At 36.9% G+C, this 15,195-nt stretch overlaps 2 protein-coding genes across 4 annotated transcripts; one reads left to right on the forward strand and one right to left on the reverse strand.

Moving 5' to 3' along the window:
• The first annotated feature begins 2,927 nt into the window (after nt 1-2,927).
• Nucleotides 2,928-4,391, forward strand: LOC132171717 (auxin-repressed 12.5 kDa protein). Its single transcript, XM_059583101.2, has 3 exons — nt 2,928-3,063; nt 3,162-3,390; nt 4,056-4,391. The coding sequence occupies exons 1-3, from the start codon at nt 2,958-2,960 to the stop codon at nt 4,093-4,095; spliced, it is 375 nt and encodes a 124-aa protein (XP_059439084.1). The 5' UTR covers nt 2,928-2,957; the 3' UTR covers nt 4,096-4,391.
• Nucleotides 4,392-6,240: 1,849 nt separating this feature from the next.
• Nucleotides 6,241-13,984, reverse strand: LOC132170471 (putative E3 ubiquitin-protein ligase RING1a). 3 transcript variants are annotated; one of them, XM_059581466.2, is made up of 10 exons: nt 13,677-13,984; nt 13,490-13,535; nt 10,793-10,851; nt 9,054-9,135; nt 8,589-8,709; nt 8,453-8,494; nt 7,465-7,968; nt 7,114-7,221; nt 6,796-7,005; nt 6,241-6,640 (listed from the first exon to the last, which is right to left on the reverse strand). In XM_059581466.2, the coding sequence occupies exons 1-10, from the start codon at nt 13,768-13,770 to the stop codon at nt 6,584-6,586; spliced, it is 1,323 nt and encodes a 440-aa protein (XP_059437449.1). In that variant the 5' UTR covers nt 13,771-13,984; the 3' UTR covers nt 6,241-6,583. The 3 variants fall into 3 exon arrangements, with proteins under 3 accessions (XP_059437449.1, XP_059437450.1, XP_059437451.1); XM_059581467.2 differs by lacking the exon at nt 8,453-8,494; XM_059581468.2 differs by lacking the exons at nt 13,490-13,535; nt 13,677-13,984 and adding an exon at nt 12,817-13,477.
• Nucleotides 13,985-15,195: the final 1,211 nt, after the last annotated feature.

Below are 15,195 nucleotides of genomic sequence, written 5' to 3' on the forward strand. Positions count from 1 at the left end.
TGAGAGAGAGGATTTTGGTATTCTGAAAATTTGAGAAAAAAGACAATTTACGTAGAAGAGAAATTGGCCATGAGTTGGGTTTGTGTTGTGTTCGTATCAAACCTCAAATTTAAGATGAGAAATACTATGGGTACTAACTCATTTACTAACATATGTGTACTAACATGATGTGGAGCTTATTTATTGGTATTTGTAACATTTTTCTTTATTAATTATTTTTATTCTCTCCAATGAATAAACTCAACATCATATTAGTACTCATATGTCAGTAAAAGAATTAGTACCTTTACCATTTCTCATTTAAGATATCTCAATCTTGTTGGAGGCTATTAGAAGGAAGTGAGTCAAACAAAGGATTAGTATAAGTACTTCTTTGACTGTATCCAGGGGCGGAACTAGGGTTGGCAAAACGAGTAATCGGGTAGACACGATTAGGACCTGTTAAGACCGCAACCCAATTACCCGAGACACGAACACGACCCGTTTATCTAAACGAGTTAGCGGGTCTGACACAATTATAACACGAAAATATCCGGGTAACCCAACACGACCCGCTTAACCCGTTTAGCATAATCTGGTCATATCAGGTAGATACGAGCTGACATGACCCGATACGACCCGTGCGCCAAACAGGTAACACAACCGACCCGACCCGTTTTAAAAAATCCTTAATCAAAATTGGAAAAAATAATTTAATAAAGGAATCTCTTGGACCAAATGACTAGTCAAATTTACCCTAACCGTCCAAGAAGAATAAAACGTTTTAAAAGAGAATGTTTTAATATATAGATAATGTTTTACTATATAGACCCACATAGAAAAAGTAACAGAAAAACAAGGAATAGGCCAGTGAAGTGAGGCCGTAAGTGAGTCAGTAAATGTTAGGGTTAACTTAATTAGAACTTAAAGATAAAAAAAATTTAAATGGGTTAGGCGGGTCACCCGAGACCCGTCTGACTAACCTAACCCGCTAGACCCGGCTGACCCGCTAGACCCATTTATTAAACGTGTTTGGCGGGTCAACCCGTGGACTCGCCAAGTTAACCCGCCAGATACGAATTTAATCGTGTCTTAATCGGGTAGACCTAATTAAGAACCGAACTCGATAAGTCCAAACTCAATACCTGTTAACTTCGTATCGGGTTCGCGGGTGGTGTCAAAATTGCCAGCCCTAGGCAGAACTACCCCTAGCCCCCCAAGCCAAAGGGGTGGTCTCCCTTTTTTTTTAAAAAAAAAAAAAAAAAACTTTAAAAACCTTTTAACCCCCAAATTTTTATTTTATTTTTTAAATTTGGCCTGCCAAACTAAATACTATCGTTCCGCAGTAACTGTATCAGTCTCCATTATTAATAACAGTCCTGAATGATTTCCTATTTGGTAGCCTTTTATTTTTCAGAACATTTATCAATTATAAAAAATATATATAATGTAAAAATTAATAAATATTATGTATTTAATATTTATTAAAAAAAAATCACCTAAATTTATCGGTTTAAGCGTCAAATTTTACGGAGCCAAGCCTAGGAGCAAACTGAGCTATCAGTAAAACAACTCCGGATCCGTCGGTGACGTGGTACACAAACATCTCATCTTTCTGTTTTCTGTTTTCTTTTTTCTTTTTTCTTTATTTATTTATTTATTTTTCATGTCATTTCTAAAATCAAGAAAAAAAAAAAAAATTGTCTTCAAAATCTTGACAGAAAAAGACACCAATTGAGACAAGGCCACCTTCTTTTTTTTCTTTTTTTCTTTTTTTTTTTTCAAAAAAGAAAAAGAAAAAGAAAAGTTGCTTTATTATATTTATAAATTCACCTTGAAGACCTTGATAGTTTGATTTCCCTTAAACTAGACACCCTTAACCTAAGATTCTGTTTGGTAAAGCTTTAGGGCTTGGGTTTTTTTTTTTTTTTTTGGGTAGTAAAAATTGATTGATATATATATATATAGAAAAGTGAAAATTTTTATTTTGTAGTTATTTTTTATTTGAATTGTAATAAAAATGATTAATTTGAGATAAAAAAAAAAAATATTAAAATTTCAATTTTTAATGAATAATATCAAGTCAATTTTTAGCCTCTACCTACGGAATAGGATGTTCTCCATTTTAAATGAACGGAAAAGTATCCATAATTTGTAGTCTTTACCTACGAAATAGGATCCACTTCATTTTAAATAAACGAGCGAGTATTCAGTTAGTTATATTTGAGAGATATTATTGTATTTTCATTTTTTGAACAGATAAAAATATTATTCTAATATAGATATTCTCGGTCCTAATTGACACCAAGCAGAGCCTAAAATCCCCAACAAAATCACCATAATATCCTCAATGTCTTAGCCAACTCTAGATCCTTCTCTGGAATCCCACTTGGCTCACACGCTCAAACACCCACTCAAAATCAACCACCTTTAATCAGTAAGCAGTAGTGCACTAATCCAAAAAAAGAAAAAGAAAAAGTAGTGCACTAATCACTCCATTAAGACTTAAGCATAATTAGACTCGGAATCAAAATCCCATGATCAATGGTGTAGGGCCCAACACGACACACATCCAAACCACATGTCCCACCTGCACCACACCATCATGGACCCCACGCTGGCTCAGAGGAACCAGACAAAAGGATTGTCTAATTAGAAAGGGTAAACTCGTAAATCAGCCGCCCAACCTACTCCCATCTCATCCTAAAGAGATATTATTTGCGGGCCCCGCATTGCCAAGTCTTTACCCTTATCCATCCCATCCCTCTATTCCCACTCACATTTTTCCTGTCGCCAGTCACAGTTAATTGTGTAATTTGGCTTCTGAGTGGTCAAACGTGCTTGGAAATAGTAAAAAAAAAAAAAAACAACCATCTGGAAATATTGCGAGTCTAAAATTGGTGGCACACAGATATTTTAAGCACCCAGATCTCTATATAAAGAAATCTACCTGCTGCTGAGGTCCATTACCAGCAAAGATGGTTCTGCTAGAAAAGCTCTGGGACGATGTCGTCGCCGGACCTCAGCCTGAGCGTGGCCTCGGCAAGCTCAGGAAAATTACCGCCAAGCCCTTAAACGTCCAAGGTAGATATAATATAATTTTGCTTTAGATCATTAGATGTCGTTAAAGTTGTGTTCTTGGTGTACTTATTAAATATATATGTGGGTGGGTTTGTGCGTAGTGTTAGATGCGGAAGGAGAGGGAAGCAAGTTCCTGAGGTCGACGTCGATGCCGGCGAGCCCAGCGACACCGTCGACACCGATAACGCCGACAACACCGGGATCGGTGCCGCGTAAGGACAACGTGTGGAGGAGCGTGTTCAACCCCGGGAGCAACCTTGCCACTAAGACCCTAGGTGCTCATCAGATGTTTGACAAGCCGGAGCCCAACTCTCCCACTGTCTACGACTGGTACGTACAAAAATATTCCATGCAAAGAGTGGGTTGCTGCGCGTGACCGCCCACGCTCTTACGGTGGAGATTCTTTGGAATTTTAGGACATTTTTTATACTATTTTCCGTACGCGCTTATGTGTGGCGCGTGAGTTTCACTTTCGTCAGTTCACACACGTGTACATGCACACAAGCAGTGGATTCTCTTCTCCTCCGCCCGATCTAACGAAATCCTCCTGTGAGTTTGAGTTAGGCTATGGTTTTCTTGAACTTGAGAGCGTTTACGGTTTATAAGGTTAGATCCTTTTTGTGCGGCTCTCGATGGATAAGTACGGATAAGTGTTCTTATACTGACGGTCGGTTTGCGTCTTTAGACCCTTCAAACGGGAGGAGATTCAAACGGGAGGAGATTTGAGTGTGGTTCACTTCCGATTGAATTACTGCGGATTGATGCCTTTGGATATTTTATTATATATTAATAATTATAATGTTTTAGTAATAAATGTATTATGTCGTCATAGATTGAAATTTAAGGAACGATCAAAGGTTTCTCCAAACAGGTGGGAAGAACTCTTTGTCCTGAAAAATTGAGCAAATGGAGTAATAAATAAGTAAAATGTGAAAGAAGAAACTTTAGCTTGATTTGATTTGTACTAAGATGTAACTGGTTGTATGTGATCGCAGGCTCTACAGCGGAGAGACGAGGAGCAAGCATCATCGTTAAAAAAGAGGAGGCGGCCGATTACGGAGGGTTTCATCCTGTAAATAGCGTTTTTTTTTTTTTTTTGTCTTTTTTCCACCAGCGTGTCGTTTTAATGGTACTGTGACTGCGTGTACTTCCTAACTAGGCTTGCTTTTCTTCTGGGCCCGAATCTAGTAAGGTTGTGAGTAAAATGCCAAGGTGTGGAACGATGGCACCGTCGTTGATCTTTGTATCTCAGATCTGCCTTGGACGGCGGTGATCATAAGCTACGTTGTTGTAATTAGTAAAATAAATGGTATTTGTATGTTCTGTTTTTTTTTTTTTTTTTTTGGAGCTCTTTTTTATTCAGTGGAATGTTAATTCGAACGATGTTTTCTATGAACTGGCTCTTGTTTTGTAATTTCGTACGTTAAATATTTCTGTGGGTTTTAATGTTTCATCATATAATCTAATCATTGCCCATTTCACGTCAACTTCCACTACAAATTTGTATTATGTTAAGAATTTTCAACGAGGATACGTGGCAATGGACCCAGATGTTAATGGATAAGGACTAAGGAGGGACCTGTTGTCTTGTCTCTCACTTATTGGCAATGTTAACCAAAAAGTCAAGAAGATTGTGGGTGTGGATCTGGTCCTGTCTTTGTATAAAAGATTAGATTGAACACATATCTATTATGCATAACATCAATGTCGACAATGGATTAAAAAATTATAGCAATATGATGTTTTACCTATTCTGATGCGACCTGACCTTGTCCTTGGCACTTCCAATGAGATTTGTGAAATTCAGGATAAGAATTAAGGAGTATTTAAATAGAGGCTTGAAAATATCATCATTGTCGCATACTAGCAAACAAACGGAGTAATTTCTAAGGGTGGTGTGACAAATTCAATTTTTTTTTTTTAACTTTTTAATGAGAGATTGATAAGTCAGATTGGAACATGAAAACAAAACATAGAATACTTCTCTCAACCTTTTCCGACGTTAGAAATTACACCGAGCATGTCATTGCCCAGTTGGACGCCACCAACCACACTAGAAGATTCCACCCTGGCCACTCCATGTTGCCCACACCTTTTCCATAAACTCATCGTGTTCTCTTTTCGGTCGCGACTCATGCATAAGTGCTGTTGATGGGGTGAAGTAGTGGACAATGAGGCTCATATATAGCATTTATGAAGGTCATCTTGCTAGGGTTCTACTTCCGGACTTGGATCATTTCAGAGGAACATGTTAGTTGTTTTTAAGGAGCAATTTTGCCATTTTACTTTTTTTGGACAAAAATGTCATCTTAAAACAAATAAATAGACCTCCTCTATTTCATTTGAAATGGAGATGATCCTTCTCCTCTACTACAACCCTCTTTTGCAACCAAATATGAAAAGGTGCGTGAAACCCAAAACACACACTAAAGGATGGTGGTGGTAAGGCTCAACTTGGGCAGTGCTAGCGTAGTCCAACCTAGGCAGTTGCAATAGGGTCATAGTTGGGCAGTGCTGATTGACTCAAGTCACATTAGTTTTTTTTAAATTAAATCTGAAGAAGTGTGTTAAGAACAAAACGCAAATAAAGATTTTTTTTTTTTTTTTTTATAGTAGATTTGGTATGATATGGTGTTTTTGTTTTTCTTAAGTTATTCCAAGTTGACTTCTAAATCTCTCATTAGATAGCACAAAAGGGTAAGTTTGTACACAACCATATAGAAGTTACTAAATAGGGTTAACATTAGAACACCCAAAGTTATATTCTACACTCTTGTCCCACCCTTTCTCACTAGATTAGCCCTTGTTTTTTAAAGGCCGATCAATATTGTCACATCAACGCAATGAGATAAAAGTATAGTAAATAACATTATTTGTCTAAAATTTGTAGGCCGAAGATTTGTAAGGATTTAGATCATGAAATCTGTGACCATTAATAAGATAAAGAAAGATGTTTTTATCATATGTTAAAAATCAAAACTTTTAATGGTCATTAAGTTCGAAATCTGATCCACATCTAAATCAAATCTCCAGTATCAACAAGCAAGCTTCTATCTGTTATTTCTGTTGTATCAACGTCCCATGCAAGTGATTGTGTTTCACAGAAATCTTTTTGTAGACGTAATTTAACAGAGAGATAGGCACTTCAATGTCCACGATTTCCATGAAACCAGCCCCATATGATGAAAACTCTTGTTTGGTTGATTTGAGCTCATTAGCAGTAGTAGAAAGAACAATATAAGCATGCACTGCACTTTCAAGGGAATATAGAGACGGTTAGGTTACTTAGACAAATCTATATGGATGCTTGTGGAAAGTGGTAACGAACCTTTTAGTGTGACAACAACTTTTCTGATTCTAATATGTTCATTTTCTGTGTACTTTCCAACCTGGGAAAGCTTTGATTTGGTCCTAATATAAAATAGCCTAGAGAATTGAAACTATCTATTAGCACAGACTCCCATTGTCAGTATAACTATATACCACACTTTGATAAACAAAATATGAGAAATCTTGTTGTTCTTCATGACAAACCCGTCAGAAAATTCGAGTTCCACGACTTCCTTGTGTATGCCAGAAGCTGAAAGAGCACAATCAAAACAAAAGGATCAATCTAGTGTTCCAACTACAAGCCAGAAGATATGCACAAACGACTGTATATAAGGCGAAACCGTGTGCTTTGTCTGTTTTTTCAGGTGTAAAATATATTAATGAAGTTCTAGAAGAAATGATTACCAAATATCCATGAATAAAGTAGTTTGTCATAAGTCCTGCCAGAGTTTCCTCCTCCCCTAGAACTCGTAACTTATCTTTGCCCGGATCAATTACATTGGACTTGGACAGTGGAGAACTTGCGGAGGTTGAAAGGTCGATTTTGGAATGTAATTCTCTTACCAAGTATAGTACAACTTCATTATCTTCCAATGCAGCCTGGACTGCTACATACTGTATTAACAAGCATGAGAACCAGTTCCAGTAGTGGTGATTGAAGCTTTTACAATGTGATGAAGTGCAATTAGATGAAAAACAGAGTATAGGATTGAGGAATAACACCTGGCACAGTTGTCTGACTGACAGGGTGGACCTGCAGCAAAGGTAGGGCCTCTCCAAACGTGGGATACTTTGTTCATCCAAAGAAACAAGCATGAGGTTGATAGTCAACTGAAATAACAAGGAAAATATTATTTTCCAATAAATTTTGTGTAACTGGGAGCTAGAAGCATATAGCATTCACCCCACCACCAAAATAAAAAATTGATGATAAACAGTCATCGTAAAAGGGCTGTGAACTTATTGTGACTATTCGGCATAGTCAACAGTTTGTGCCAATTTGAAGCCACAAATGGAATTCACAGTTCCACATTACAGCCGAGTCCCAAGTTCATCATCCAAAATGTACTTTACCTTATCATCCTTTTCCTCTAAGTTCCGCAGATAATCAGCTAATTTTGAGAGGCGGCTGTTCCGAGCGTTCTTACCATTTCCACCACTCATACTGCTATACCGTGTGTGACTCCGCATGCCATTTTTGCCCCAGGCAAGCCTTTCTGAGCTGCCAACAAGTCCAGCAGATGCACCCATGGGTTCTCGATTTATTTCAGAATCATTTTCATCACCGCCTCCATCTACATCAGCAGCTGAAGGAGAAGGCTGAGAAAATCGAGCTCCTCCCCATCTTTTGCTTCTCTTGGGTCTGACTTCTGTGTGCTCATCAGCAGAAGATGAATCTTTGCCTCCATCATTACCATTCACATCCTCGTTGTCATCGGATCCTGGACTTTCAGCAGCATTTCGATAGTTTCTCCTTCCTCTCAAATTTCGATAGCCCCGTGATCTCCTAACTGTATACCGCTTCTTACCCAGAGCTTCTGCCTGCCGTTGAAGAGTTTGGGCAATGGAAGCTTGTATCTATCCAAATAAAGCTAAATATTACAGTCTTGCTGCAATGAATGAGTAAAAAAACTAGACATCTAAAGGTTCTGCTGGTGAACAAATCGAAGAGGAACATCAATACTTGATTGCTCAAAATCAATGATTTTCCGGCCATTATACTACTCTTATCACAAGGCACTGTACTGTTTTAAATAATAAAAACATGCAAGTTAGGGTACTCACCTACAAAAATAAAGGCATTTATCATCTAGAGTTTAGGAATTTTCTGTCTATGTGGTTTCAATCACAGGAATGCCGTGATTTTATAGAAAAATACAAACAAGACTTCTCCCCCCCTCCCCCTTGCTTTCTTTTGATGTCAATCAGACTTCCTTTAAACTGTTGTGGGACACCGAAGATGTGACCCAACAAACAAAAGTAAATGAACTTACGAATACCAAAACAAAAGAATGTGTGTAGTTGGGCAAAAGGCTTCATAGCTAAACTTCGAAAAGTTTACCTGCTTATTGCGAGCCCTTTCCTCTTCATGGAAAGCCAATTCCTAGGGCAGATGCACAATAATATGTGCTAGACATTAGAAATTGAGACAGTAAATCAAATACTAGTATGAGTGCAACTTATCGGCCAACATATACCTCTTCCTCATACTTGTCAATATCTGGATACAAGGCTGCAATTAAGGCATCATAGTTTGGATCGTCTCTTAAGGAGCGACGACTAGCACAATGTGTCCGGCAGGCAGGGCATTCATTGTTCCTATAGTGAATAAAAATTACCAATTTAATTTTTTTTAAAAAAAAAATTGGCTTGAGAAATGTTACATATCACGCAAACATCTTACAAATATCCCACAAAGCCGATGAGGCAGTCATTAGATTTTTTTTTTTTTACAGTGGCTGATCCAAGGGCTACTAGACCCTGCCACGTTAGCTTTGTAAGATATTTGTGAAATGTTTGTGTGGTGCGTAACATTATTCTTCTAGCTCATACTTCAAAATTTTAAATAAACTTATAAGATGATCCAAACCAACACTGTAGATGGAAATTTGATCCAAATGTTCTGATACATCAAATATAGACAAGAGAGTCAGATGACATACCCCAACCGCATAGATTTGTCAATGCATTCCCTGCAGAAGCGATGCAGGCATTCCATTACTGTTCTAGTTTTCCTAATGATCCCTGTACATAAGAAAATAGGGAAATCGATGCTTTCATTTTCATGCATATTTGAAATGTCTGGGAGAAGTTAAAGGAGCCATACAACTTAAAAGGAAAAAAAAAAAAAAGCTGATAGGCTTGCAAGCTCATAGCCTGCATCCTCATTGTAAATTTGTAATATTGTGTCAACAAACAATTTTATTGTCAGAGACGTTTTGGGTGCTTCCACAATCTTTACTTGTAAACGATGAGCAAGTGAATGATGCAGTAGCCAAAAGCACAAAAAAAAACTCAACATTTTGGATAGTTCAAAAACTATACAACTTCAATTGACTTACAAGAGTCCCTGGTCCTTGAAAGAGTGGAATGGTACATGTGAATAAATATCATGCAGTAATTAGAGACATGAACCAATGCGGTGCGGCTTATATTTTTTTGGCCACAGCACTAAAAGAGTTGAATGATAAACTATACAAATTCTTTGTCAACACCAAATATATATATATTTTTTTTTGATAAGTAAATCAACACCAAATATATGATTTCATGGCTTAGTTGAGTTCAGTTGATTTGATATTTATATAGCTGTAACAAGCTCTATTAAAAATAGTTACTCTACAAAAGCAGAAAATAGTAATTCAAAGCAGTGAAGAATCAATGACTTCACATCTACGCCATAGCATGATGAGAAAACATACTTAAAGCTAAGGACGTCAAGAATTTAGGTCTCACTTAAAAGCATGGATTTTGCAGTAAATCTTTTCTAGTCCGCTCATAGACACATGTATCCTACTTATGGATAAGACTGAAAAGCAATAAGCAAAAATAACGAATTTCCAGTTACAGCACTAACAGGAAGTCCCATTGTCTACAGACAGAGCACAAGACACAGACATGTGAAATTTGATACACTGATTTCCTGGAGATTTACATAGGTGAAGAGGTTGTTTCTCAAGCATCCAGAGAACAATATAGTCATCAACAAAGCAGATAGCCTCATAAATGTACTTTTCTAGTGAAGGACTCTGGCATGGAAATCATACAGAGGACAGAGTAGTCTCCATATGCCTACATCTAGCATGGAAGGTACTCTATAGGGATACATTATATTGAAGCTAATCATGCCCACTTGGTTGGTTCCATTGAAACAATGCCATAGGAAATTTCCATTAAATATCAATTACCTGATTATTAGGCCTTGCCCGAATGTTTTAAATGGTCAAATTCATATGTTATGTGGTTCTTAGAAACTATCAAAAACAGCATATTGATGTAATGAAATGGGAGTGCAACACTAGAAGCAAATTAGTCACTTTTGTAAGGAAAAAAAAGGTCCAAAATGATGGAAATTCAGAAATAGTAATATTCTGAATGCTTCAAGAGACATCTACCTATATTTATCTAATACTATGTATGCCAAACACATCTACCCATATTTATTTAATGCTAAATCGGACATATCCACCTATATCTATAATATAACCAAGCATATATGATGTTCATCCACATGACCATACATGGAGCATCCTTACTCAAAAGTAATGCAAGTCTTGGAACCCAAAAAATAAAACTTTCTCCAGGGACATATAACAAAAACAAATCATTATGCTCTTCTGCAATTAAGAATCAGCTGGAAGTAACTGTTTCTTATATTTAACAAAAAATCACATAATTATACCTAGACAGATTGGACATTGTACTTCCTTACGAATATCTGGCAGTTTCACTGCAACAAATCTGCAAACAAACAGCAAATCAAGAATGTTATTTTCTACCCTTAATTAATAGATGGGTCGCCCTTCATATGCATTTCATACACAAGCATGTTTTATAAAACTTAATAGCAGGTACATAAATGATAACAATTCTAATAGATTGATCTGAAACCACAGAAAGAGAATGTTTGACCTTTGGGTTAATCCCACCTGCAACCACCCAAAGTGACAAACAATTTTTTTTTTTAAAAAAAAGACCAATATCTTCTATAGTTGTATTTCTTAATTAAATCTAACTATGCTAGTTTTTCTTAAATGCATCCAATACGTTGTTACGTATCATATATAAGCCACAAGAAAGATAAAAATAAGTACCATAACAAGCTGTTGCAATGTGTGAGATTGCAGTCATGTGGTCAGACATTTCAAAATGCCAATGGATGTCATCATTACATTTATAAAACTAACTTAACACAAAAGGATAGATTGCTGCTTGTTCCACTAACTCTGTCCAAAATCATCTCAATTATGTGATTCAGCATGCAATTTGAGATATACAATTTCTTATTGAAACCAAGAATGTTAATGCTGTTGTTGATGCAATATTGAAATGCATCATATTGAAGCAATTTCTTGCATACTTTCACGAAAATGTTTTAGCAAGGAATAAATGTTAAGGTTCTATGACTATGAAGCAGGCTAATAATAGCTTTGTGTAAACAAGAGATTCGGGAGGTAATATGACCCTCAAGGTCTAACTGAAACATTTTAAAATATGTTAGGATAATATCATAGCTTCCAGAAAACATATTTAAGAAAGTCAAACTCCTTTGTCAAGATGGAATTTTGAGAAACTGATTTCCTAAAATGCCAATCTGAACCATGGTAACAAGCGTGAGTGTTTCCCACATAGAGAACATGTGTGGCCCAAAGGTCCCTCTGGGTCAAACATGTAGCTGACCTAGACGCTAACAAATTAAGCAACAAATGTTAACTTATGCATGTTAATACACCCAATCAGGACAGCCATGTAGACTTAAAATAGCAGCTTGATGTTATTTTTTCAGATTTGGAAGGTAATGCACAACATTCCCCAAGTAGTAGCAATCTTGCATGATGTGTAAAATTGAACAAGTGCATGTAAAAAACTGAATAACAGAAGCTAGCAGAGGGAAGCAGTCATCCTACAGTGTACAACACCATCTTAATTACTATGTTAAAAGGGCAATTGAGTAAGAAAAGGTCGTTAATTTCTAACAAGATTCTCAGACAATATAGCACCATTACAGATTAGAGTTTACTGAGAGAAACATGTGACTCATACTTTCTAGCAAAACCATGAACATGTAGGTCTAGCATAGACACCCAGAGAGCAAGACTCTGCATGCTATAATTATTCTACATTTCAAATTAATATGTTGTGATATCCCAAGATGTAGAAGAGTAATCAAGACATTGTTCACAGAATGATTTTCTATCTCAGAATTTTATAATATCAACCAGGAAGATGCATTCATATCAATCAATGTTTGTTTTTCCTTTTTAAATTGAGAGCATCTCTTGAGTCATGAAAGAAACCATGAAAATCTAGTTGCATATGGGTGATGCTAACACCTTTAGATATCAACAATAGAGTCTTGGGAAAAGGCCTATCAATTCACTGTTCAAGATGGTTAAGTAATGCACCTCTATCAAACTGTTACAATTTAAATGCAAGAGATTCACTTAACTCAAAATGAGATTTCAGAGGAATCAAATTCATGGTCAGAACAACAATCCAAGTATATAATAACACATGGCAGATGACAGCAAAATGGCTGCTCATATATATAAACATAAAGCACCATGGTCCCAAGAATTGGCAGCTCGCATAAACAAAAAAGCACCATGGTTCCAAGACTTGGTAATTGAAAAGTAAACATAATAATCAGCACCCCAGAGTGAAAACAATTAACCCGCCTTCTTAGCCCACGAAAAATTGCATCACCTAAATTCACTGACATAACCAGTACTGGAGGTCCTCAATTATAAGGCGACCATTTGAACCAACTTCTCCAGCAATCTACAAGGACCATGCTCAGATTAAATGCATGTATAAACGCAATCAACACCACGATGCGAGTACAAGATCCCTGATCAGCAGCCCCATGCAAATTTCGTCACAGAGGCAAAATCCCAATATCAAGCTGTCAGAAGCTACCATGCAACCAACTCTCATGCATGTATACCAATTCGGGTCAAAATCACCACGACCCAGGCGTTTTCTTGCTCTTCATAGCATAAAAACGACCCAAACCCGAACTCCACCGACCTTCGTGGAACCCGACGCGGCCGTGTCCACCACAATACCCGAGCGAGCAGAGCAATACCCATCTCAGAATAAGTACAAAACATAACGATAACCATTCAAACTCACTCAAAATTATCACTGACCACACACCCATGTCGCACTTCCCTGAGAAAATACATGTAGAATACAACGACGAAGCAGTGCCACCATACAAAGCACGCAGATCCCAGATCGAACCCCGCATTCACCCAACAAGAAGCTCTATAACTCGCACAAACCCACACACATACACATACACACACCAACGAAGAAACGAGAAGAAAAAACAGTCTATCAGAACGGTAAGCACAAAGAAGAAGAGAGAACGCACTCGTCCTTGTTGTCCCCGTTACTCGACGAAGCGCTTCGATCAGATTCTGACAAAAGAAAGAACAAGTCAAGCAAAAGAAGCAATCAAAATCTCGGAACAAAATGTGCGCGAAAGCTCTCTCTCTCTCTTTCGGTCGTGAAAATCTTCGCGAGGTTTATTTTGGGGGAAGCTAAAGTAACAGACGTACCCTCCGCGTCCTCCAGATGCTCATGGCGGTTGCTCTGGGTGTCTTGCACAGGATCATCCTCTGCCGCATCGTGACCTCGCTTCTGCGCCGGCATTGCTTTTGTTCCAAGCTAAATCCAACCAATAACCCAAAAAAGCTTTTGTGTATATCTACGCTTATGGAATTGGCGGTTGCTGTGGTTGGAGAGCAACCGAGAGAGACAGGGAGATATGAAGGTGGCGTAGTGTGGCTTTGGAGGACTTGACCTTTCAGAGAGAGAGAGAGAGAGAGAGGCGGACGGGTAGAGAGGCTGCGAAGCTCGTGGAATTAACCCATATTTATTTCTCTTTGACAAAATACTATTTGTAATGTAATTTCTGATATTATCGTTATTATATAATGCCTACTTAATTCGTTGACCGACACGTTTTTTTTTTTTTTGGAAGTATTTCAGTACCACAATTGTTGAGAATATATATATATAGCTGTTATTTGTAGGAAATTGTAGGATTGTCAGAAAACAAATAATATGAGTTTTTGTCCGCGAAGGCTAGTTCAATCTGCAGCGGGAGTCACTCATTAGAATTATCCCCTCTTTTCCCTTGTGTAGCTCATTTATTAGAGATAATTAAAACAATTAAATAAAACAAATGTTACGGGTACTAATGAATGAGCGCCACATCAGTTTAATACTCATTTCTTAATAAAAAATTTGGTACACATGGCATTTTTCTTGTCGGAAACTCATGACATTGCCTTTTTTTTTTTTAATAAGTAGAAACTTAGAGCATTGCTACTCTTGAAATGGTGTTAAGTGTTTTTGGTAACTAGTAATGTAGTTTAATTGAATGATAGATTGATATATAATTGTCATACAATTTGATGACGTGGTAGTTAAAAAATTAACTTTTTTTATTAGTTTTTGTAAAAGGAAAATGATAAATGTTCTTCTAATGTTTTCCTGGCGTCCTCTCAACTGTAATGTAGCTTTTAAAATCACCAATAGATTAAAATTCAATAATGATAATCTCAAATTCAACGATAATTTTGAAAGTCACATCACAGTTGAGAGAACACCAAGAGAACACTAGAAGAACACTTAGCATTTTCCTTTGTAAAAAAAAAAAAAAAAAACTAATGATTAATTTTTTATGCTATATATATATATATATATATATATATATATATATATGAATGAAATGCTTTGATGATTGGTCACAAAACTATAAAAATAAAAAATAAAAATAAAAAAATAAAAAATAAAAAAATAAAATGTTTTTAAGAGCAGAAAAGGAGTTTGTGTGATTTGTGTTGGTAAATATTTTGGATGCAGATGATTTGGATTTCCTTGGTCTCTTTGTGGAATACCCATTTTTTTGTAATCTGGCCGGGCGGCCGGGCGGACGGATAATGTGTGCTTTCTTTTAAGGGCACTTTCTGTCAGTGTGCCGGTATTTGCAATTGGAGGGGAGTACACCTTTTGTCACCTTGGGTTCCGGCAGCTTCTTTTTGCCTGTTCTATTCTTTTCTTTTTTGAAAA

Source organism: Corylus avellana, chromosome 1 (genome assembly GCF_965113065.1).
Source record: "Corylus avellana chromosome 1, dhCorAvel1.hap1.2, whole genome shotgun sequence".
NCBI lineage: Eukaryota > Viridiplantae > Streptophyta > Magnoliopsida > Fagales > Betulaceae > Corylus > Corylus avellana.